Source organism: Conger conger, chromosome 13, assembly GCF_963514075.1.
Source record: "Conger conger chromosome 13, fConCon1.1, whole genome shotgun sequence".
NCBI lineage: Eukaryota > Metazoa > Chordata > Actinopteri > Anguilliformes > Congridae > Conger > Conger conger.
In genome coordinates this window covers 47,307,322-47,333,653 of record NC_083772.1, presented here as the reverse complement: position 1 = coordinate 47,333,653, position 26,332 = coordinate 47,307,322, and the positions used below count along the sequence as shown (strand labels likewise).

The 26,332-nt window shown below is 44.1% G+C and overlaps 1 protein-coding gene and 1 pseudogene across 1 annotated transcript; one reads left to right on the top strand and one right to left on the bottom strand.

The window, feature by feature from the left end:
- LOC133107602 (uncharacterized) overlaps window positions 1-26,332 on the top strand; it is a 980,437-nt pseudogene that overhangs the window by 182,335 nt on the left and 771,770 nt on the right.
- On the bottom strand, window positions 53-25,347 carry bace2 (beta-secretase 2). Its single transcript, XM_061218148.1, has 9 exons — window positions 24,848-25,347; window positions 18,260-18,348; window positions 11,267-11,483; window positions 10,108-10,242; window positions 9,314-9,448; window positions 6,097-6,198; window positions 5,378-5,527; window positions 4,582-4,750; window positions 53-3,350 (listed from the first exon to the last, which is right to left on the bottom strand). The coding sequence occupies exons 1-9, from the start codon at window positions 25,139-25,141 to the stop codon at window positions 3,103-3,105; spliced, it is 1,539 nt and encodes a 512-aa protein (XP_061074132.1). The 5' UTR covers window positions 25,142-25,347; the 3' UTR covers window positions 53-3,102.

The following is a 26,332-nucleotide window of genomic DNA, read 5'->3' as shown; positions in this document are numbered from 1 at the left end:
AATATTTTCAACCTGATTAAATTGAATTATAAATAAAACACATTTGGACAGATTCTATGATCACCTGTTTTTATTCAAAATAACTGCCTTTAATAATTTAATTGAACAATTTTTATTGCAAGGTAAAAGTAAATCACTGTGCTGTTGGAAAATGCATGAATATATATAAAAACTATAATGTACAGACTGTTGGACTGAGAGACTGAAGCTCTGGGCTGTGCCATATCGGACAGACATGACAATTTACGAGAAACTTGAAAAACGTACAGGTGAAATAGGTAATCATCGCTTTATTATTTGACTCATGTATTAAATAATTTACAATCCATTTTTGGCACTGATTACAAACAAAAAAATCACAACTTGCGAAATGTTAAAGGAAACTTGTCATTAGTACGATATTTTTACAAAAGATATTTTGATCTCATTCGTTTGAACTCAGAGCATCATAAGGCTGTAAACGGCACAAACCTGGACCGGCCTCGGATCAGAACCGGCCCGCCCCTCAGCTGCAAGAGATAAACCGCACTGTCAGGGCTGGATTTGGCCCTTTGTGTGTGTAATTCTATAACTCTGACCTTGAAATGATAAGGTTCTAGTGGTTTTCAGACACTGAGCTTCAGATCCTGAGACAGCAAATCTGAAATGCGGGGCAAGTTCTTCATAGATCAAAATGTCAGACACCCTAAAAGTACAATATGAAAATCCTATCAAAGGGCCCTTATTTATGACACCAACTCATTTTTGTGAAAAATATCAGTTAGAACCTTACAATTCACAGGTCTGCAGCTGCAGATGGAAGGGAATGAAAGCAAAGCCTATTCCAGTGCATCAGTGTGAGTCAGGTCCCCTCCCCACAGACGATACACAACATTATACTGGTGGGAATGTTAAAAAAATATAACTGCAAATATTTCATAGCAGTGTTCAAAATGTGCGCCTATGTGCCTGTGTGCCTGTGTGTGTGTGTGTGTGTGCGTGAAAAGGCGATAGCCTCTGTAATTTGTATATTTGTCAATATATTGTCTTGACAGTTCATTAATATGGGCTGAGGTTACATGCCGTTTACATTTATGGCACTGGGGTTCCAATGCTAGATTATGGTACAGTAGACTCAGAAAAGGAACAGTAGATACAGAACTTCATAGGACATGGCAGCGTTGCTATGATGGTCACCCATGAAAACCAACGACACAATAGGGAATTGTACAATCACCGTTTGACCATTTGAGATCACATCCTTACATTATAGGGAATAACCAAATGAGAATAAAATCAGCCCCATCTTCAGCACATTAATAAAGCACACCTTGCATATGTTCCCATTTACAAAAGTCCATCTCTGTTGGAATGACCGGTGCTGGATTTGGAAGTACTGAGAAAATGGTCCCATCAAAATCTTTCCCATCAGCATTTCAGGCATCAAAACATCCACACCGGTCCACAGGGAACGTCAGCCCAGATACCTACAGTAACAGGGGACTGACCTACAGTATTTCATGCTAAATGGTTATAAATGGCATTTATATTTGGATGAATTCATTTGTATTTTATTCATCATTGTACAGTTGATGCTTCTCATTCACCCACACACACACACACCAACAGCATTTGGCTGCCATGCAAGGCACCAACCAGCTGGTCAGGAGCGATTGGGGGTTAGGTGTCTTGCTCAGGGTCCCACAGTGCAGTGGTTCCAGACACCCCAGGTGTAAACAGGGCGCAGACGGTTTAGTGTAGGGAGTGGGAGAGGACCTGTAGCTGGGGAGGAGGCTGCCTTCCCATCAGCCCGGATGAGCCACGCATGCTCGCGCACTCTCACATACAAGCACACGCACACGCACAGGCACACGCACATGCACACACTCTCTCTCACGCACACACGCACTCACACACACTCACGCGCACTCGAACACTCACACACTCACTCACACACACTCACTCGCACACACTCACACACACTCACTCTCACTCACTCTCACACGCTACACGCACTCGCACACACACTCACTCTCTCACTCTCACGCACACATTTGTGGTGAGGTGTCACTGCGTCTCCACGGTCACCGTTGCCATAGTGACTCTGCAACGTAAAGTTCCATGGTCATGTGTCTGTACTCCCAACTCCCAGAATGCAACGGTAAGACTGAGAGACACTGGTGTAAACACTGATCACTGATCAAAAGACATGCAATGGCTTACAATCACCTCTATGCATTGGTAATGCAATTTCCATCTCCTGAAACAATATACAAACAACAAAACAAAATGACCTTTTCCTGTGCGGACATTTGTAAAGCAATGCAAACAAGTCTGTTGTTCTTTCTCATTTGGGAGTAGTTAACAAAATATGAACATTAGTGACCTCCAATATTACATTTTAAAGTGGAAACCACAGTTTCCACCCCCCCCCCCCTCCTTTCCTTGACAAGTGCAATGTGTCCTTCCTACAGCCTAGCGGCTTGGTGTTATGTCTCGTAGTAGTGCAAGAGATTTCATTAGTGCTCAACTAAAAAAACTATTATACTGCTCACATACATAAATTACAAAAAACAACAGAGGTGATTTTGCTGTGCTTTGTGTAAATACATATTGCATAATCATCATAATACAATTAGGTAAAGCAATAGGAATGGTCTATCAAGGCTATTCCAGCATTCAAAGACAATGAGACTGAAGGCACAGAGTGACACAGTAGCAGCCTCCAGCATGAACACCTCACTCCATAAAATGGAGGACGAGGTTGTGTAAACCTGACCCTGATTGGTCATAAATTAGTGTTTACTGACAGAAACCTGATATAAATGTCACTGAGAAACATAATTTGGATCATTTTATATTTAAAAAAAACAAAAAATATTTGAGCACATAAAACAATTACCCTGTGTAGCTGTTGACCAAATGTGACTGGTGTACAGGTTTACTGGTTTGAGAGTAAAGGGGGATGTGGTTGAGTGTAGCAGGAATGACATATTCTAGTGATGACTGCAGCTGCTTCTGTGGTCATCTGCTTTAGGCCAGAAGCAGGGGCTCTGTGCCTGTGTGGAAGGAGAGACGCGCCCGTTAGGAATGATCCAATGGGAGCGCAGTGTTTGGTGCAGTCTATTTGATGCGGTTGCGGATGAGGGAGGATTGGTCGGTGAGCTGGGCGGGCAGGTTGCCGTGGCAGCGGCAGGGCAGCAGCAGCAGCAGCAGCAGCAGCAGCAGCACCAGGGCACAGGTGGCCATCAGGGCGTAGGACACCGCCCACAGCCAGGGCTCCCGCAGCAGGGCCCCGCCCGCGCAGTCCGAGCCTACGCCCACCGCCCCGAACGGGCCCGCCACCTCCGCCAGGGCTGACCCACCGCTCTCTGGGGAGGAGGGAGGGAGCCAATCAGCATGATCTCTAACATTCACTGACACATACCACAATATTTAACATTTACTGACACATACCACAATATTTATCATTTACTGACACATACCACAATATTTATCATTTACTGACATGTACTGTGATCTCTAACATTTACTGACATATACTGTGATCTCTAACATTCACTGACACATACCACAATATTTATCATTTACTGACACATACCACAATATTTATCATTTACTGACATGTACTGTGATCTCTAACATTCACTGACACATACCACAATATTTATCATTTACTGACATGTACTGTGATCTCTAACATTTACTGACACATACCACAATATTTACTGACATGTACTATGATCTCTAACATTTACTGACATATACTGTGATCTCTAACATTTACTGATATATACAGTGATCTCTAACATTTACTGACATACACCACAATATTTATCATTTACTGATATGTACCGCGATGTCTAACATTTACTGACATGTACTGCAATTTCTAGCATTTACTCACATATACCATGATATCTAAAATTTACCACCATATCTAACATTATTGACATGTACCACAATAGCTAACATGTACCTACATGTACTGTGATATCAAAAATGTACTTTCCTAAATTTACTGACAAGTAACCTTGATATTTATTTTCTGAGATTTGAGAAATTTTCTGTATAATGCTTGTGTAAAAAAGAATAAAATTGATTTTATTGATCCCCAGTGAAAATGTCACATATCTACACCCCTGACTGATTTGTAAGAATGACTTTGTGGATGGAGCCATTTGGCCTTGGAGGTGGTGTGCTCTGAACTGAGTTTTATTTGGGGTTAACTGCTAAACAAGTTTATGCTGAGATGTGTCACACTAACACGGACTCACCTGCACAGGTCATGCTAACGGTCACGCTAACATGGACACACCTGCACAGGTCATGCTAACGGTCACGCTAACATGGACTCACCTGCGCAGGTCATGCTAACGGTCACGCTAACATGGACTCACCTGCACAGGTCATGCTAACGGTCACGCTAACATGGACACACCTGCGCAGGTCATGCTAACGGTCACGCTAACATGGACTCACCTGCACAGGTCATGCTAACGGTCACGCTAACATGGACTCACCTGCACAGGTCATGCTAACGGTCACGCTAACATGGACTGACCTGCGCAGGAGGTCAGGGTCACGCTAACATGGACTCACCTGCACAGGTGCTAACGGCGAAGCCCACCCTCTTGTTGGCGCGGTCGAATATGACGTAGAAGCCCTCCATCACGGTGGCGCCGATCACCAGCCCGTTCGCCGAAGACGACACGCCGAAGCGGTAGCAGTCCAGGCCGTCATCGATGTCTGTGATTGGCTGGATGTACAGCTGTGGGAGGGGCCATGGAAACATGGTCAGCGCGTTGTTCACAAATGTTTTGAACAAGTCTACTTATAAGGCAACTCATGGTCCAACAACGCCCAGAATCTACAACCAGCGAACTGCAACCGCTCAAGGCCTAGTTAGAGTAAGACAACATTTACTACCATCTACTGCCTGCATTATGTACTGCACATTCAATGTCTAATAACAAACGGGCAAAACCTTAAAGGTACAATAGGTAAGATTTTTGTGTTAAAACATTGTTACAAGACCATTGAAAAATCCCTTCCTATCATTAAAAAAGCTTCACTAACAAATTGACTCACCTTCTGCCTGTGTTTATAGTCCTTAAATTCAGGTTTCAAAATATGCAGTTGATGGGCCGGCACTCTGTACCAAAACATCGTATAGCTGTACAATAGCTCATTGGTTCTAATTGCTACAGCTAATGGCGTCAGCGCGTTCACAGAGAAGGGGGATGGATAAACAGTGTTGTGGTTTGAGCATGTTTGTTGCTGCAATCCTCTCTTGACCATTAGAAGTCCGGCAATGTGGTCCAATGATACATGGTGAATTAAAAATGTACATGTTTTAGGGTGATAACCAGTAAAACCTTCAGTAGTTGGCCGTTACCTGGGGCAGGATGGAGATGCGGAAGGACTGGCTGGCGTTGGTGGCGCGCAGGTAGATGGAGAGCTTGGGAAATAGCCTCCAAGGCGTCTCGCCCTTCAGCCAGCAGGCAAGCTTTGTGCCCAACCAGAAGCCCTCGGAGAAGTCCTGGATCTGGGCACAAACCGAGAACGACTACTCCCCCCTGTGGCCCAACCGTCACATTACATTCCCATTTCCCCCTTTTTATAAACATATATAGGGGAGAGCATTGTTTTGAGCAGTTGTCACACTGTTCCTCCAAAACAAGAGCCATTTTGTGTGACTTCATGTTCTGAGGTTATGTCCGGTTTACATGTGCTCAAAGTCACTGAGGTGAGGACAGTTCTTATTTTTCACCTTTAAAAGTCAGAAACGGCACTTCTCTTTGTGGAAAAACTGTGAAAACATTTAATAAAACCTTTGTAGGTAGGAATGTTCAAAATTATATTTTTGTACTGAGTAGAGAAGAGAATAAACTGTACTGCGTTGAATAAAGATGACCTTGAGATACAGCACTAATTAGCACATATGACACCTTTTTGCCAATATAAATGAACACATAGAACTTGCTGAAAAATCATTGTGATACTGTGTCATCAGCACCCAGGTCTCTTATAATAGTACAAGCAATATTGTAAATGGATTATTATACATAAATATTGTTTAGACGCAGGGGAGGGGGGGGGGGGGCGTTCTCATACCAGTGAGGTCTGAGCGATGGCCTCCACCACGGCGGAGAAGACGTTCTGTGGCAGCCTCAGTAGGGTGGTCCCGCTGTCCACAATGGCCTTGTCAGCATTGTACTGCAGGGAACAAAATGGTTGACATTTATATAGCGCCTTTATCCAAAGCGCTGTACAATTGATGCTTCTCATTCACCCATTCATACACACACTCACACACAGACGGCGATTGGCTGCCATGCAAGGCGCCGACCAGCTCATCAGGAGCATTTGGGGGTTAGGCGTCTTGCTCAGGGACACTTCGACACAGCCTGGGTGGGGGATCGAACCAGCAACCCTCCGACTGCCAGACGACTGCTCTTACTGCCTGAGCCATGTCGCCCCATACAAGCAGCAACAACCCTATTTCAGCAGCTCTTCTCCATAATGCCTGCATCAAAGACTACTGGATATGTCCCTTTACACTTGTAATCAAACAACCCACATGTGGCTTAGGTGTAGATTCTCAGCTTTTATTCAAATGTATGATATATGATTTCACCATGTTATTTACAGAATTTTATACATAGCACTTCAGGGCACCATAATGTTTGTAAATGAAAGTGATGTTTAGTACTTTGTTGCTTTGCACGCAATGCAATGACCTCTTGAAGTATGTGATGCATGCAATGGCAGCTATTCAAGCCTGAACCAGGACACCCCCACCACGTTTCACAGATGTGGGGGTGCATTGGATCTTGGCCAGTTCCCTTTGGCATCCACACTTTACTACAGCCGACAGCATTCTGATACAAGTGAGTCTCCGTCTCCTCCGTACACAACACTTTATTTCCAGAACTCTGCAGGCTCTTTTAGGTACTTCTTGTAACCTGGCCATCCTGTTTTTGTAGCCAACTAGTGGTTTGCATTTTGCAGTATAACCTATGTAAATCAGCAGACCATAGTCACTGACACATCCATGCCTGCCTCCTGAAGAGTTTTCTGATCTGTTGGACATGTGTTTGGGGGTTTTTCTTCATTATGGTGAAAATTAAACTGAAAATTAAACTTCCTTGTGATTACTGAAATCACTAGTGCCCTATTTCTTTTTAATGATGCTCCAAACAGTTGGCTTTTGGCTTTATTATTATTATTATTTCTCACCCTCATAATGGCTTGCTTGACATTCATTGTGTCTGCATGTTGGCTTGCTTGACACATAAATCTGGTCCTCATGTTGGCAAATGCCAATAACAAACTAAGGCAACCAATATCAAGGCTAAATACTGAAAGCCCCCTTACAACTGCGAAGCAATTGAGCACACCCGACTAACCAGAAACACATGTGAAGCCGCTATATGTATTATTAAATGTGCTGTAATTTCTACATGGTGAATCCAAAAGGAATAAATCCCTTTAATAAATGTTGAGAATTTTTCGGGGGTGACATGGCTCAGGCAGTAAGAGCAGTCGTCTGGCAGTCGGAGGGTTGCTGGTTCGATCCCCTGCCCGGGCTGTGTCGAAGTGTCCCTGAGCAAGACACCAAACCCCCAAATACTCCTGACGAGCTGGTCGGCACCTTGCATGGCAGCCAATAGCTGTTGGTGTGTTGGTGTGTGAGTGTGTGTAAAATGGTAAATGGTTGGCATTTATATAGCGCCTTTATCCAAAGCGCTGTACAATTGATGCTTCTCATTCACCCATTCATACACACACTCACACACAGACGGCGATTGGCTGCCATGCAAGGCGCCGACCAGCTCATCAGGAGCATTTGGGGGTTAGGCGTCTTGCTCAGGGACACTTCGACACAGCCTGGGTGGGGGATCGAACCAGCAACCCTCCGACTGCCAGACGACTGCTCTTACTGCCTGAGCCATGTCGCCCCATACAAGCAGCAACAACCCTATTTCAGCAGCTCTTCTCCATAATGCCTGCATCAAAGACTACTGGATATGTCCCTTTACACTTGTAATCAAACAACCCACATGTGGCTTAGGTGTAGATTCTCAGCTTTTATTCAAATGTATGATATATGATTTCACCATGTTATTTACAGAATTTTATACATAGCACTTCAGGGCACCATAATGTTTGTAAATGAAAGTGATGTTTAGTACTTTGTTGCTTTGCACGCAATGCAATGACCTCTTGAAGTATGTGATGCATGCAATGGCAGCTATTCAAGCCTGAACCAGGACACCCCCACCACGTTTCACAGATGTGGGGGTGCATTGGATCTTGGCCAGTTCCCTTTGGCATCCACACTTTACTACAGCCGACAGCATTCTGATACAAGTGAGTCTCCGTCTCCTCCGTACACAACACTTTATTTCCAGAACTCTGCAGGCTCTTTTAGGTACTTCTTGTAACCTGGCCATCCTGTTTTTGTAGCCAACTAGTGGTTTGCATTTTGCAGTATAACCTATGTAAATCAGCAGACCATAGTCACTGACACATCCATGCCTGCCTCCTGAAGAGTTTTCTGATCTGTTGGACATGTGTTTGGGGGTTTTTCTTCATTATGGTGAAAATTAAACTGAAAATTAAACTTCCTTGTGATTACTGAAATCACTAGTGCCCTATTTCTTTTTAATGATGCTCCAAACAGTTGGCTTTTGGCTTTATTATTATTATTATTTCTCACCCTCATAATGGCTTGCTTGACATTCATTGTGTCTGCATGTTGGCTTGCTTGACACATAAATCTGGTCCTCATGTTGGCAAATGCCAATAACAAACTAAGGCAACCAATATCAAGGCTAAATACTGAAAGCCCCCTTACAACTGCGAAGCAATTGAGCACACCCGACTAACCAGAAACACATGTGAAGCCGCTATATGTATTATTAAATGTGCTGTAATTTCTACATGGTGAATCCAAAAGGAATAAATCCCTTTAATAAATGTTGAGAATTTTTCGGGGGTGACATGGCTCAGGCAGTAAGAGCAGTCGTCTGGCAGTCGGAGGGTTGCTGGTTCGATCCCCTGCCCGGGCTGTGTCGAAGTGTCCCTGAGCAAGACACCAAACCCCCAAATACTCCTGACGAGCTGGTCGGCACCTTGCATGGCAGCCAATAGCTGTTGGTGTGTTGGTGTGTGAGTGTGTGTAAAATGGTAAATGGTTGGCATTTATATAGCGCCTTTATCCAAAGCGCTGTACAATTGATGCTTCTCATTCACCCATTCATACACACAGACGGCGATTGGCTGCCATGCAAGGCGCTATATAAAGTTGATTAAAGGAATCTCTCACCTCCTTACAATCCAGGTTCAGATTCTGGTTTCCCACCTCCAGTTTCAGGATCTCCACTTGGTAGTACCACTCCTCTTTTATAGGGGTGTACCAAATCGACCCCTTGTACAGAGATGGTTCGATTCCACCCAGAATCTGAAACGGGATATTTTGAGGCCGCATTAAAACCTGGGACTGAAACATAAATAATGACAGATTCTTGACCCTACAACTTCTCTTCTGTGTTGCACATGGTTAAAGGTTTGAAAACACAAGGCAGATTGCATTTAATGGATACTTACTGATCCAATAGGTACCTTTAAAGCTAAATGGTAGCGCATTCACAGAGAATGCATTCTTTTTTGATGTGTGTGAGAGAGACAGAGAGAGAGAAAGAAAGAACCAGGCCACAGACTTTAACTCTTATGAGAAGTCTTGGTCTTGGTGAGAACTGTTTTCATGTTACAACCTTAAAATTTCATCTCTGATGTTTCTGTTGATGTTTCTTGTTCAATACAATGGGAACGATTTGGGTAGCCAATGAAGTAGTAGGGTCTGGCCCACCATGAAGAGGTGCTGGAGGGATTTAGAAACCTCCTGGGATTGGTGACAGCCAGAGTGCTTGGTGGTTTGTGTTGTGTACGTAATTAACTGTAATCTTACTGGGAGATTGGATGGCCAGCAGAAAAGCACATCATGTGCCTGTTCCAAAACACTAGTACAGCATCCTCAAGTCCCAGAAAAAAGTGTGTTCCAGAGTCCCCCAACAACCCCCAGTGGTGGTTAATGCCCCCTCCTGCCGTTCCTGTACTCACCAGACTCCCCCCGGCTGGGTCCGCCCCACCCCCCCCGGCGGAGAGCCCCGCCCCGCACATCTGCAGGGAGAAGACGTCGGGCAGTCCTGTCTCCCGCACCACCGAGGAGAAGAAGGGCTCCACCGAGCTGTCCGGCTGCAACCACACAGCCAATCAGAGGAGCCTCAGAGCCTAGCCCCGCCCCCCAGCACTGCCGCATGCACGGCCTGGGGCTCATCCCAGTCGCTTATTCCTCTCTTTTATTTTCCTCGCTCCTGACCCATCTTTTAGGACATTCCAACACCTTAAATCAACAGTACTCAACTCCACATCCTGCAGGCCTACCGTGCACTATACCACCTGATTTCACTACTTACTTTAGCTGCTTGGTTCAGATAATAAGCTCAGTAATCAAATCAGGAGGTGTAGCGCATGTTTGAAGCAAATATCTCCAGACACTATGGCCTGCAGGATGTGGAGTTGAGTAGCCCTGCCTTAAATGTTAAAACATCAAAGCGTCCATTGCAGAAGTATTTTTTCGGAAAGCCATATAAATGATTGACCTGTGGGTCCACCTGTTCCCATCTGCCACATCTGTAACTGATGTGGCTTTGAACTAACATTTCAAGGACCAAGATCATTCAATTTGCCTAATTGACATTTTCTTGATTTAACTTGCTTTTCTCGTCTCCTTGTCTTGCCTGGGTGGAGCTAGGAGGAGAAATATAAGGGATTGGAAAGAGCCCCTGGTCTCTGAAAGTTTCAAATGTTTAAATTCTATTTGAAGTGTGCGGTTTCTCTTCTCCGTTATACTTTGCTCAAAATAGCAATGACTGAAGTTTGAATTTAACATTTAAAACATGTCTACACAATGCACACTTATGCAAGTATATAAACGCTCATTCCGGTTCATAATTGTCATGCCTAAGGGTAGAAGCTTTCAACCCACAATTCATTGCTCCAAAAAATCTGATATTTTCTTTCAGGCCACGTGGCACTTCTGGTCTGCACACAGGACACATGTTCAAGCTCAAGACCACACCTGTGCTCTTTCTGCACTTTAATAAGGCACTCCATATGACAGCACTGGGGGTGTGAAACCCTGCGCTCAATTCACTTTCTGCCTACAATTCCTTTTTTCTCCTCCTTTGAAAAGTCAGAGAGGACACCCTGCTGTTACCCGTGCTAGTGTGGAGTAGGCCAGTCCCAGAATGCCCTGCCAGTTGACCCCGGGCAGGAAGAAGCCGTCGGAGGTGAGGATGGAGGCGATGTTGATGGTGATGGTGCCGATGGGGACCTGGGGGATGGAGAGGACATCCTGCCCCAGCTCTCCCGCCCAGCTGCCCTGCGTGTACCGCACCGCCACGGCCCTGCCGGTGGAGGAGTATGTGCTGGAGCTGCCAACACAACCAGAAAACCACCATTTACCACCACAACACAACCGCACAACCACCATTTACCACCACAACACAACCAGAAAACCACCATTTACCACCACAACACAACCGCACAACCATCATTTACCACCACAACACAACCGCACAACCACCATTTACCACCACAACACAACCAGAAAACCACCATTTACCACCACAACACAACCGCACAACCACCATTTACCACAACACAACCGCACAACCACCATTTACCACCACAACACAATCACACAACCACCATTTACCACCACAACACAATCACACAACCACCATTTACCACCACAACACAATCACACAACCGTCATTTACCAAGACAACCACACAACCACCATTTACCACCACAACACAACTGCAAAACCACCATTTACCACCACAACACAACCAGAAAACCACCATTTATCACCACAACACAACCACACAAGCACCATTTACCACCACAACACAACTGCACAACCATCATTTACCACCACAACACAACCGCACAACCACCATTTACCACCACAACACAACCGCACAACCACCATTTACCACCAAAACACAACCAGAAAACCACAATTTACCACCACAACACAACCGCACAACCACCATTTACCACCACAACACAACCGCACAACCACCATTTACCACAACACAACCGCACAACCACCATTTACCACCACAACACAATCACACAACAACCATTTACCACAACACAATCGCACAACCACCATTTACCACCACAACACAATCACACAACAACCATTTACCACCACAACACAATCACACAACCGTCATTTACCACCTAAACACAACCGCACAACCACCATTTACCACCACAACACAATCACACAACCACCATTTACCACCACAACACAATCACACAACCACCATTTACCACCACAACACAATCACACAACCACCATTTACCAACACAACCACACAACCACCATTTACCACCACAACACAACCACCATTTACCACCACAACACAACCAGAAAACCACCATTTACCACCACAACACAACCGCACAACCACCATTAACCACCACAACACAACCGCACAACCACCATTTACCACAACACAACCGCACAACCACCATTTACCACCACAACACAATCACACAACCACCATTTACCACCACAACACAATCACACAACCACCATTTACCACCACAACACAATCACACAACCGTCATTTACCAAGACAACCACCATTTACCACCACAACACAACTGCAAAACCACCATTTACCACCACAACACAACCAGAAAACCACCATTTACCACCACAACACAACCACACAAGCACCATTTACCACCAAAACACAACTGCACAACCATCATTTACCACCACAACACAACCGCACAACCACCATTTACCACCACAACACAACCGCACAACCACCATTTACCACCAAAACACAACCAGAAAACCACCATTTACCACCACAACACAACCGCACAACCACCATTTACCACCACAACCACACAACCACCATTTACCACCACAACACAACCATCATTTACCACCACAATACAACCATAAAACCACCATTTACCATCACAACACAACCACCATTAACCACCACAACACAACCGCACAACCACCATTTACCACCTAAACACAACCGCACAACCACCATTTACCACAACAAAACAATCACACAACCACCATTTACCACCACAACACAACCGCACAACCACCATTTACCACCACAACACAACCACAAAACCACCATTTACCACCTAAACACAACCATACAATCACCATTTACCAACACAACCACCATTTACCACAACACAACCGCAAAACCACCATTTACGACCACAAAACCACCATTTAGCCCCACAACATAACCACAATCTACCAGCACCACACAACCACCATTTAAACCCAGAACACAACCACACAATCACCATTTAATCATTTACCACCACAACACAACCACACAACCACTATTTACCACCACAACACAACCGGAAAACCACAATTTACCACCACAACACAACTGCACAACCACCATTTATCACCACAACACAACTGTGCAACCACCATTTACCACCACAACACAACCGCACAACCACCATTTACCACCACAACACAACCACAAAACCACCATTTACCACCACAACACAACCACAATCTACCACCACAACACAACCGCCCAACCACCATTTGCCATCACAATGCAACCGCACAACCACCATTTGCCACCACAATGCAACCGCACAACCACCATTTAAACCCAGAACACAACCACACAACCATTTACCACAACACAACCACATGAACACCATTTAACCCCACAACATAACCACAATCTACCACCACAACACAACCAGAAAACCACCATTTACCACCACAACACAACCACACGACCACCATTTACCACCACATCACAACCGCACAACCACCATTTACCACCACAACACAACCACACAACCACCATTTACCAACACAACCGCAAAACCACCATTTACCACCACAACACAACCATAAAATCACCATTTACCACCACAACACAACCACCATTTACCACAACACAACCGCAAAACCACCATTTACCACAACAACACAACCGCACAACCACCATTTACCACCACAACACAACCACAAAACCACCATTTACCACCTAAACACAACCATACAATCACCATTTACCACCAAACAACCACACAATCACCATTTACCACCACAACACAACTGCACAACCACCATTTACCACCACAACACAACCACATGAACACCATTTAACCCCACAACATAACCACAATCTACCACCACAACACAACCAGAAAACCACCATTTACCACCACAACACAACCACACGACCACCATTTACCACCACATCACAACCGCACAACCACCATTTACCACCACAACACAACCACACAACCACCATTTACCAACACAACCACCATTTACCACCAGAACACAACCGCAAAACCACCATTTACCACCACAACACAACCATAAAATCACCATTTACCACCACAACACAACCACCATTTACCACAACACAACCGCAAAACCACCATTTACCACAACAACACAACCGCACAACCACCATTTACCACCACAACACAACCACAAAACCACCATTTACCACCTAAACACAACCATACAATCACCATTTACCACCAAACAACCACACAATCACCATTTACCACCACAACACAACCGCTATTTACCACCACAACACAACCACATAAACACCATTTAACCCCACAACATAACCACAATCTACCACAACATAACTGCACAACCACCATTTATCACAATACAACCACAATCTTCCACCACAACATAACCACAATCTACCACCACAACACAACCACACAACCGCCATTTACCACCACAACACAACCACAATCTACCACCACAACACAACCACATAAACACCATTTAACCCCACAACATAACCACAATCTACCACAACATAACTGCACAACCACCATTTATCACAATACAACCACAATCTTCCACCACAACATAACCACAATCTACCACCACAACACAACCACAATCTACCACCACAACACAACCACATAAACACCATTTAATCCCACAACATAACCACAATCTACCACCACAACCACCATTTGCCACCACAACACAACTGCACAACCACTATTTACCACCATTTACCACCACAACACAACCAAAATCTACCCCACAACACAATCGCTATTTACCACCACAACACAACCACCATTTACCACCACAACACAACCTAAATCAACCCCACAACACAACCGCTATTTACCACCACAACACAACCACCATTTACTACAACAACACAACCACAATTTAAACCCAGAACACAACCACAAAACCACCATTTACCACTAAAACAGGGTCATGGTCCTGGGTCCTGGTAGACCTGGCTAACCTGGCTGAACATATGCTCCAATTAAGTAACTGCACACTGTGGTCCAGGAGAGCTGCAGGGTCTGTTGGTTTTTTGTTTTCATGCCAAAATCAGCAACCAATTTAGACACAAGCAGCCAACTGCTTTAACGGAGTGGTTAACAACTAAGTGCTGAGTAAGAACAGGAAGCCATCTGATCCTGCAGGTCTCCGGGAGTTTGGCTGAGGAGCACTGAAGCACATTTTACTGATCAGAGTCGCTAATGCTAATGCTAAGTGCTGAGCTGGACAATCCCTATGCATTTTAACTGAATCCTAAAGTTGCCTTTGATTGGCTTTGGCTAAACTGTGCTGCGCCAGGACAGGTTTTAAAGGAATGGTTCCCATCAATAAGAGGAACAAGATAGAGTGCAGTCAGTCAGTATTTGGACAGTGGTACAAATTCTGTGGTTATGTTGTGGGGTTAAATGGTGTTCATGTGGTTGTGTTGTGGTGGTAAATGGTTGTGTGGTTGTGTTCTGGGTTTAAATGGTGGTTGTGTTGTGGTGGTAGATTGTGGTTGTGTTGTGGTGGTAAATGGTGATTGCACGGTTGTGTTGCGGTGTTAAATGGTGGTTGCATTGTGGTGGTAAATGGTGGTTGTGTGGTTGTGTTGTGGTGGTAGATTGTGGTTATGTTGTGGGGTTAAATGGTGTTCATGTGGTTGTGTTGTGGTGATAAATGGTGGTTGTGCAGTTGTGTTGTGGTGGTAAATGGTGTTCATGTGGTTGTGTTGTGGTGGTAAATGGTGGTTGTGTGATTGTGTTGTGGTGGTAGATTGTGGTTATGTTGTGGGGTTAAATGGTGTTCATGTGGTTGTGTTGTGGTGATAAATGGTGGTTGTGCAGTTGTGTTGTGGTGGTAAATGGTGGTTTTCTGGTTGTGTTGTGGTGGTAAATAGTGGTTGTGTGGTTGTGTTGTGGTGGTAAATAGTGATTGTGTGGTTGTTTGGTGGTAAATGGTGATTGTATGGTTGCATTGTGGTGGTAAATGGTTGTTGTGTGGTTGTGTTGTGGTGGTAGATTGTGGTTATGTTGTGGGGTTAAATGGTGTTCATGTGGTTGTGTTGTGGTGATAAATGGAGGTTGTGCGGTTGTGTTGTGGTGGTAAATGGTGATTGTGTGGTTGTTTGGTGGTAAATGGAGGTTTTCTGGTTGTGTTGTGGTAGTAAATGGTTGTGTGGTTGTGTTCTGGGTATAAATGGTGGTTGTGTTGTGGTGTGGTGGTAGATTGTGGTTGTGTTGTGGTGGTAAATGGTGATTGCACGGTTGTGTTGCGGTGTTAAATGGTGGTTGCATTGTGGTGGTAAATGGTGGTTGTGTGATTGTGTTGTGGTGGTAGATTGTGGTTATGTTGTGGGGTTAAATGGTGTTCATGTGGTTGTGTTGTGGTGATAAATGGTGGTTGTGCAGTTGTGTTGTGGTGGTTTTCTGGTTGTGTTGTGGTGGTAAATAGTGGTTGTGTGGTTGTGTTGTGGTGGTAAATGGTGATTGTGTGGTTGTTTGGTGGTAAATGGTGATTGTATGGTTGCATTGTGGTGGTAAATGGTTGTTGTGTGGTTGTGTTGTGGTGGTAGATTGTGGATATGTTGTGGGGTTAAATGGTGTTCATGTGGTTGTGTTGTGGTGATAAATGGAGGTTGTGCGGTTGTGTTGTGGTGGTAAATGGTGGTTTTCTGGTTGTGTTGTGGTGGTAAATGGTGATTGTGTGGTTGTTTGGTGGTAAATGGAGGTTTTCTGGTTGTGTTGTGGTAGTAAATGGTTGTGTGGTTGTGTTCTGGGTATAAATGGTGGTTGTGTTGTGGTGGTAGATTGTGGTTGTGTTGTGGTGGTAAATGGTGATTGCACGGTTGTGTTGCGGTGTTAAATGGTGGTTGCATTGTGGTGGTAAATGGTGGTTGTGTGGTTGTGTTGTGGTGGTAGATTGTGGTTATGTTGTGGGGTTAAATGGTGTTCATGTGGTTGTGTTGTGGTGATAAATGGTGGTTGTGCAGTTGTGTTGTGGTGGTAAATGGTGGTTTTCTGGTTGTGTTATGGTGGTAAATAGTGGTTGTGTGGTTGTGTTGTGGTGGTAAATGGTGAGTGTGTGGTTGTTTGGTGGTAAATGGTGATTGTATGGTTGCATTGTGGTGGTAAATGGTTGTTGTGTGGTTGTGTTGTGGTGGTAGATTGTGGTTATGTTGTGGGGTTAAATGGTGTTCATGTGGTTGTGTTGTGGTGATAAATGGAGGTTGTGCGGTTGTGTTGTGGTGGTAAATGGAGGTTGTGCGGTTGTGTTGTGGTGGTAAATGGTGGTTTTCTGGTTGTGTTGTGGTGGTAAATGGTGATTGTGTGGTTGTTTGGTGGTAAATGGAGGTTTTCTGGTTGTGTTGTGGTAGTAAATGGTTGTGTGGTTGTGTTCTGGGTATAAATGGTGGTTGTGTTGTGGTGGTAAATGGTGATTGCACGGTTGTGTTGCGGTGTTAACTGGTCTAAATCTATAGTCAACTTTTTTGGTGACTTGTGAAAAAGTATTCCCTCGCATTTTATTCCTCTGAGACCATGTGACCTGACGTGCCAATGCAGTAACATCCCAGCAGCCATCTTTTGTCTTCAAGGCATCAGCCATGCTTAATTATTCCGGTCATGGGTGACTACTGAGCAATCAATCAATCAATCACTCACTCACTCACTCTTTATTGATTTTACAGAAATGTTGCCACTCAGCAATTCACAAGGGACATTCTCCACAGAGAATAAGCCGTAGATAAAAGCCTCACTGAGATTTGTAGCCAAAAATGTCCTTCAATAGGTGCCAGACCATGCGAGATCTTCCGGTTGGTTTAGCACTGAGGGTGAGGGTGGAACTTACAGAGCTCTGTTGAAGTAGTGTGTGATGTACGGATGAGGTGCGGCCGCCACAGCAAAGTTACTGCTACCTGTGTCCACCAGGATATTCATCTGCAAGGCAACCAATGGGGATGCGTTATAAATGCTCACCGACCAATCATAGATCCCAACGTACAGCACAGGAACCCAGCCACGCAACCTGTCACACTGAAACATATCGGGGTTGCCAGACCGGGAAATCCCTCCCCCCCAATGTAAATGTATATTTTAGTCTATTCAAAACTAATTAGAAAAAGATGTATGGGAGTTGATGATAGATGGGGGACTTCCAAAAGGAAATTTGGGGAAAGCCTTGGAATATTTGTATTAGACTACATTACAGGCGAGGTTTCATGGAAATTTGAGGAACATTTCAGGAAGTAATCAAATCCCAGGTTCTTGTATTAGCCTTACACATCAGTGAATTCTAGCATGCTTCACAATGTTAAAATATGGTCTGACGGCATGTGATACTTGTGTAACGGTCTTCTGAAGTTAGGCGAGAGGGGCATTCCTGCTGCGGCCTGCATTCAGCATCAGAGCGTTAGAGCAGGATGAGTGAGCTGCACTGGGAATGACATCGTCTCTGGCACCAATATAGCAACCAGGAGCCAATGAGGTAGCAAGCTGCTGCAACATCACACAGATGCCAAAAAGGGCTCTTACATGAATCTCTAATGCTGACTGTTAATGTGCATGCTCATGCTGGCCAAGTTACCCTTCTTACTTGTCGGTACGCTTGTTTCTGGCTTAAATGCCGCATGTCGGTCATAGTTAGGACCGGCTTCACGGACAGAGATTAAGCTTCTTGTGACATTGCCAAGTAATGTAATGCAATATAATGTTTTGCGTAACACCGTTACTGTTGTATATAGCTCCTTTGTTGCTTTTTGTGATTTCCATCTCATTTAATAAATGTGGTATTTGGCCCATAAAGTGATAAGATGGTATAGGCAGACCTCAAAATGGAGGAGGTGACAAAATTATGGCTGGAGGAAATGAGAAAAGAAGCCCAAAAGATTCTCTAAAATGGCTGACGCGTGTAAAAGCTCCGTAATGTTTAGTGGGCTAGATTCAATGGAAAAGGTTTACAGGGACAGAAACATCGAACCCTTTGAATGGTCTGGACTTTGGACTATAATATCAAGAGTAAACAGTAAAAACCATACAAGGAAGAAGGTTGGGTGAGCTAACAAATGGGATTATTTGGATTAGTTTTAAGGAGTGGCCTGACAATATTACAGGCATTCAGGTGGCTGACTCTGAAATCCATGCATTGAATGTTTTTGCTTTGGGGTACAGGGGTATTTTGCAGTGCAAGTTGGTAAACGGTAAATGGAAGCAAGACTTATTAAACCAGTCATCATTTTCACCATGTTTATGTGGAAATCAGACTTTAATTTACCAGATGACAGTGTTTGTCATCTCTTAGTCAATATAACTGTTTTAATACAAGTTTTCGAAATTTGGCAAATCAGTAAAATTTTTGAACAAGCCTAATTTGGTGTGCTTATTTGGGTACACATCCCCCTTTAAGCCCATGTCTAATTTTTCAGATATGCAGTTAAATATCTTTATTTCAGTTAAATAATTTGGTAACAGAATTCAAATTAAGATAGAGATTAATCTTCTCGCTTTTTTGACAAAATATTGAACTGCTTATTTTAAAATGGTCTTCATTTAGATTTAGGTGGGCTTAATGGTGGCCCTTTCCCTATAACTTATATATAATTATTATAGTATTATTATATATGTGTGCTGCCATGGCAAAATGTTGCACCACCCGTTGAAGAAGTTAGTCGGGAACCCTGCATAAATATCATTGATTGAAAAGTCCATGGATACATGAAGTTAGACTGTATTTTGAAAGAAAATTATGAACAATTTACATGAAGGTTTTAGTAGTAAAACCTAATATCCTAATAAAAGATCATTGCAGTCTTAAACAATTTTTCCAAACATATTTTTGACTCCTCCATTTTCTCTTGTTTACTACAGCATATACGAATGAATAAGTTTAGGGTAAAACTAAACCTATCAAGATCCCTTGGCCATTCCTTTCATGAAAGGTGATCTTGAGTGAATCTTCAACTTAACCAAAGTTATATTGAAGATTCACCCCATTTCAGGGATGTCAAATAATGTCTGCATTTTTCATGAGCTATATCTTCATTGTTAATCAATTAACACAATGAAGTAACACAGGTTTTTTATGGGAAAACAGTCTCCTGGACAGAAGAAATCTGTTTAGAAATCCTGAAACTTTCAGCTCCCTACGCTGCTGCAGTATTGTAGAAGGTTCTAGCACAATACTGCAGCAGCGTAGGGAGCTGAAAGTTTCAGGATTTCTATTCCTCATCATTGCCTACCATTACACAAACAATTTAAGAATTTGAAGAGTTGCTGCGGTGCACTTAATTGGATTTGACATGGAATGGCCCTCCTGTACTTGAGCACAGTAAAATATTCAGGATACATGTGCAGTCTGTGGATGTAGCTAGCACTTTGAAAATGTCTGATCGAGATATGAAAAAATTAAGAGCAGTGTAATTACATAGAAGTTGCCACAAAATCCTGAAACCGGTCAGCCCTTGTTGAGCTTACCTGCTTTAGCCAATCACCAATGTACAGGAAATGCTGGTACTGAAAGACCAAATACCAATAGATGCTTTGGCCTAGGCTTTGGATCCTGATGACCGTGCCATTTAGCAATGTACACAGTAGAGCATTGGGCACACCCAGCGATTAACTTTTATCAGATGAATCAACTTGGAATGTTTTTGTTTCAACAATAGAGAAACATAAGTTTCCATTTTATGACTACACAGCTAAACACTGCAAAAAAGTAAGTATCTTAGTCTTATATTTAGACTTAAAATGTTATTTCTATAACTTTTTTGCTAAATCAGACAACAACAAAAAAAACTGCCAATGAGGTGAGAAAGTTTGACTCATTTAAGGATTAAAACGAGCTAATATTTTCTACTTGAGAGAAAAAATAATATCTTAAGTGTTAAGACAGCCATTTTTGCAGTGATTAAGGTCTGGTGGGTCTATCAAATCTGTGCTCTCTGCTGGATGTTAAATGCTGAGAAACAAAATGTAATATTCCAGAGATATCCTGGAGATTCGATTCTCATTTCAATCAAATCCAATGGAGCCAAATCTGATGAACTGGAAGCATGCAGCATAACCATGTACAGAGTACCAGAGTTCTCTTCCTACTTTTTATTAAAGAAAAAGAAAAGGAAATGTCGCCTTTAAACAGCCCTCATGCTACGGTGGCGTTTGTCCTTAATAGGCTGCGTCAGATGTACAGTGGGTTTCTGTTGGTGGCTGGTGCATGCTGGGAGCCTGGACTGAGCTGAAAGGCTCTCCCCCTCCGACGCTTTGGCAGAGCTCCCCCCCTCCCTTGCACCCCTAATCACCCCCCTAACTGGCAGGCGCTCAGTCATAGAGAGCGCAGCTGCTACCTGTTTGTACCAATTAACAGATGTGAGCCACTCCACCGACACCTCCAGTCTCTCCAACGGGTTAACAGATGTGCCAATTAGCGGCTCATTTGAATGCCGCCTCGTTTAGCAGGAGAGCCCTTAATTACGCCGCGGCTTTAGTGCCGCTTCCTGGCTGGCGCCCGTCGCTCCTTACCGCCGGAGCCGCCAGCCGACGGCAGCCCTCCGCGCCGTGTTCAGACGATCCTCCTCCACCTGCCGTCTGTGGTGGCGTCCCAGGCTTACCGCCGCAGCGGCCTAGCGCTGGGAGTTTCAGCCCGGGGGCGAACAGAGGGGTGCCAACCTGCGTGGCACTCACAGAGTGGTGCCAACCCGCGTGGCACTCACAGAGAGGAGCCAACCCGCGGGGCACTCACAGAGCGGAGCCAACCCGCGGGGCACTCACAGAGCAGAGCCAACCCGCCTGGCACTCACAGAGGGGTGCCAACCCGCGTGGCACTCACAGAGCGGAGCCAACCCGCCTGGCACTCACAGAGCAGAGCCAACCCGCCTGGCACTCACAGAGCGGAGCCAACCCGCCTGGCACTCACAGAGGGGTGCCAACCCGCGTGGCACTCACAGAGCGGAGCCAACCCGCCTGGCACTCACAGAGCAGTTAGGCCGACACGTCACACTACGCGTGCGGCTAATGAATTATGAAACGGCAGCCAAGCTAACATTATCGCACTCGTTAGTGCTGAATAACTGGCATTCCGGCACTTATCTCAGGACAGCATTAAATATGGAGCGCATGCTAAAGAGAGGAAATGGAACTGCATAAATGCCCCAAAGGCTAAAGGCTCCCCAAACTAACCACTGTGTGGCTGTAGGGTTACAGGTCCAAATCCTAGTAACGCACCTTGTGTTTTTCAGCTAAATGCTCACTTAATCTGATTTATTTTTTATAAAAATCAAGCTATATTACATGTGAAGATTCACATATAATATTAATACATAAAACTGTAAGTTACACTACAAGTTTCATATGAACAGAATAACATAACGATACAGCCTCCTGAGTGTTTCTGATCTGTCGGACAGGTGCTTCTGGGTTTTTCACCATTATGGAGACCTAGAATTCTATGGCTATCTTCTGTAGAGTTCTTTCTTGGCCTACCAGGCCCAGGGTGCTTTCTTCTTAATCATGTTCCAGACAGTTGATTTTAGAAGGTCTACGGTTTGGCTTATGTCTCCATGTTTTTTCTTCTTCTTATTCCTCAATCGCATAATGGCTTCCTTGACTTTCATTGACCTCAAATCAAGACCAGACACTAAAATCTCTTTGACCTACACTGAAGATGCAACTGAACACACCTGAGTAATCAGAACTCTCTTGTGAAGCCACTTGTCCCAAACATTATGGTGCCCAAACAAATGGGGGGCTATGTACAATATAAAGAGGAACTGTCTCTGTGAGGCCAGCAGGAACACATGCCTATGATCTGGTGTGGTTTGTGGTTTTTGCCAGAAGCTCATTAGCAGTCATGCTGCAGAGCCCCAGCAGTGTTGTGGTCACATGGTGCACTCGATGCAGGATTATTTTCACATCCCCCCCTCCCCACAGTCCCCTCCGTACAGTGAGACATGCAGTTTTGTGTACCACCCTAGAGTTTGTACCTTTATAGGCACTTTTTTTGTACCATTTTTGGATAGCATGCCAGCTATAGTCCTAGTGGCACAACACATGGGTTCCCAGCCCTTTGCCTGTAATGACCACTTATCCAGCACACATAAGGTGCAATTCAAAGGCTATTTAACAGACATGTCACAATCAGGTTATCATGGATCACAAAAATAAGTTTCACAATTTACAACTATATTATATATCAGCCAAATACTTTAAAGTCTAAAAAACAGAATGTATGCAATTATAAACACAAAGGTCAAATATAATTTCCATCTTCTGAGCTTCTGAGACACATTCACAGACTCATGGCCCCCAGAACACAGTTTTGGAAACTGGCGTAATGTACTACTTTTACACACAACGCATCGATCTTTTGAAAAATATGTCAAATTTCCATGTAGAAAAAAGTTCCCAGTGACTGTTTGACTATCATTTAATTTGGCCTGGACTGCAAAGGTTTCCACAAAACCATTTCGGTGAAACCTCTCAACTCTCTCTCTGGGATACCGTAGGATGAGGCTAGAAATATCCTCGAATTTTATCCTCCTAATTTGGCAATCGCGCTCACATTTTCTGCACTTCGCGACAACATTCGTGACAGATACCATTCTAGACAGACAAGGAAAGAGGTGTGGACAGAGAATGACACACAGCCTGCTGACGGACACACAGCCTGACCGACAGACGGCACTATGACCACACACTCCCGTCTCGTGTTTAGCTCAGGATTAATCTCCATCAGCTGCCGGCCCGGAGGCCAGAGGAGCGTCATGTGAGTTCATGTGAGCCAAGGCTGTAAGCGCAACTCATGGGCCCTCTCTGAATCCCCCTTTCCATGAGTCCTCTCTCAATCCCCTTTCTCTGCCTCCTCTCTCAATCCCCTTTCTCTGCCTCCTCTCGCTCTCACCAATTGCCATTATTGAAATGGAAAGTAGCGAATGCCAATGCAGAACATCCGCATTCTCTCCTTCTTTCACTAATTTGTTAGTTGGGCTATAGAAACATAGGGAATCGCGCAATCGTGTATGGTTTATTCAATCATAAACAAAGAAAATATTTGCGTTATGAATTGGACACCCCTTCGCCTACCCGCACATAACGGCCCACAGGCTTGTTTTTGTTTGTTTGTCTGTTTTTTGTATTTTAACGAACATCATTGTAAACTTCAGATGCCAAACATACAGTGCGTGAATGAATCACACTGTAGGCTATGAGTTAAATTCCTTTAGAATCAGCCTTTTAAGCTTCTACGCTGCTGCCCCAAGGTGAACAGTTCTATTTGCGGCGAAATTATTAGCTTTTATCCATTAGGCTATGATGCACCATCTTTGTCCAAATGTGTCATATTGTCGCAATCAAAATTGCACCGTAATATAAATGTGAAATTAGCAGCAATCGATTTTCAAAATCGTAGCTAAAGCATAAACGGGGATAACTGGATTTCAAAGCCTACCTTTTGACCAGGAGCCCCAAGCAACATCTCCAGGTAATATCCTCGACCTGCATCTCCTTTTAAATTATCGACCATGTCCAAAAAATTTACAAGTCCAGTTGGGTCAGAAGCCAGAGAAAGCCCGCTGTCGGACGTTTCGGTTCGTTTCAAATGGCTTAAGTCTAAATTCACAGAAGAATTGAACTTCCCAACAAAAATCTTGAGGGGAATTGTAAATAGGGTATTTGACGTTCCGGTGCATGAATAAAGCCAGAATGCCCATAAAACGAGCCTCATCTCATAACTGTTTTTCATTGCGAACGTTCTAAAAGCAGACGGCAAATTCCAGTTAACTAGCTAAATCCAGAAGAGCAATTCGGAGCTCTGGATCACAATATATCCCCTTGTTTTAAACTTTCCCATTCCAAGTCCCACCGTGCACTACCCGTCGAACAGGCATCGGCGGCAGGTCTTACTGAACAACTACATACCTTCAGATAACTCTGCAAAAGTTTTTTTATTTATTTATTTATTTGGGACACGGAACTCCCCGAACGTCACATGACGGATATGACGAATCGCTCGCGCTACAGTTTTCCCTATTGGGAAAGGGTGGTGCATGTGGAATGTGGTGACGTATAACCGTTGAACGGCAGTAGGCTACCGCGACCATCTGCAGTTTCTATAACAGCGCGTTTTCCAATTTATTTGTATTCAGAGATATACTGTTGAATCGAAAGAAAGTAATAAAAAAAATTGTCTACTGTGCGTGTATGCGGCCTGTAGGGCGGCCTGTAGCGTAGTGGTTAAGGTAAATGACTGGGATAGGCAAGGTTGGTGGTTTGATCCCCGGTGTAGCCACAATAACATCCGCACAGCCCTTGAGCCAGGCCCTTAACCCTGCATTGCACCAGGGTAGGATTGTCTCCTGCTTAGTCTTATCAATTGTACATTGCTCTGGATAAGAGCATCTGCCAAATGCCAATGATGTAATGTAATGTAATGTAATGTGTGCACATTGCACATACACTCATTGACCACTTTATTATGTATTACACTTCTTCAGCTGCTGCGGCCCATTCAGGTTCCACCTCAAGGTGTGTGTGTTGTGTGTTCAGAGATGCTCTTCTGCACACCACTGGTGTAGTGTGGTTATTTGAGTTACTGTCCCCTTCCTGTGAGCTTGAGCCAGTCTTGCCGTTCTCCTCTGACCTCTCTCATTAGCAAGGAGTTTCCACCCCCAGAGAACTGCCGTTCGCTGGATGTTTTTTGTTTTTCACACCAATTGCACCAACATTCAGTCCAGTGTAACTGGACTTAAATCACCTTTCTTACAGATTCTGATGTTTGATCTGAACAACAACCAAATCTCTTTGTTGGTTTATGCTTGTAGTTGGCCTTGGTCTTACCTTACCCTCATTTTCTGAGATTGCTTCAGGCTTAAATCCAGGCCTCATATGTCCAATGAGTATAACATTTTGGAACAAAGAAGCCGTTTTGTAAATT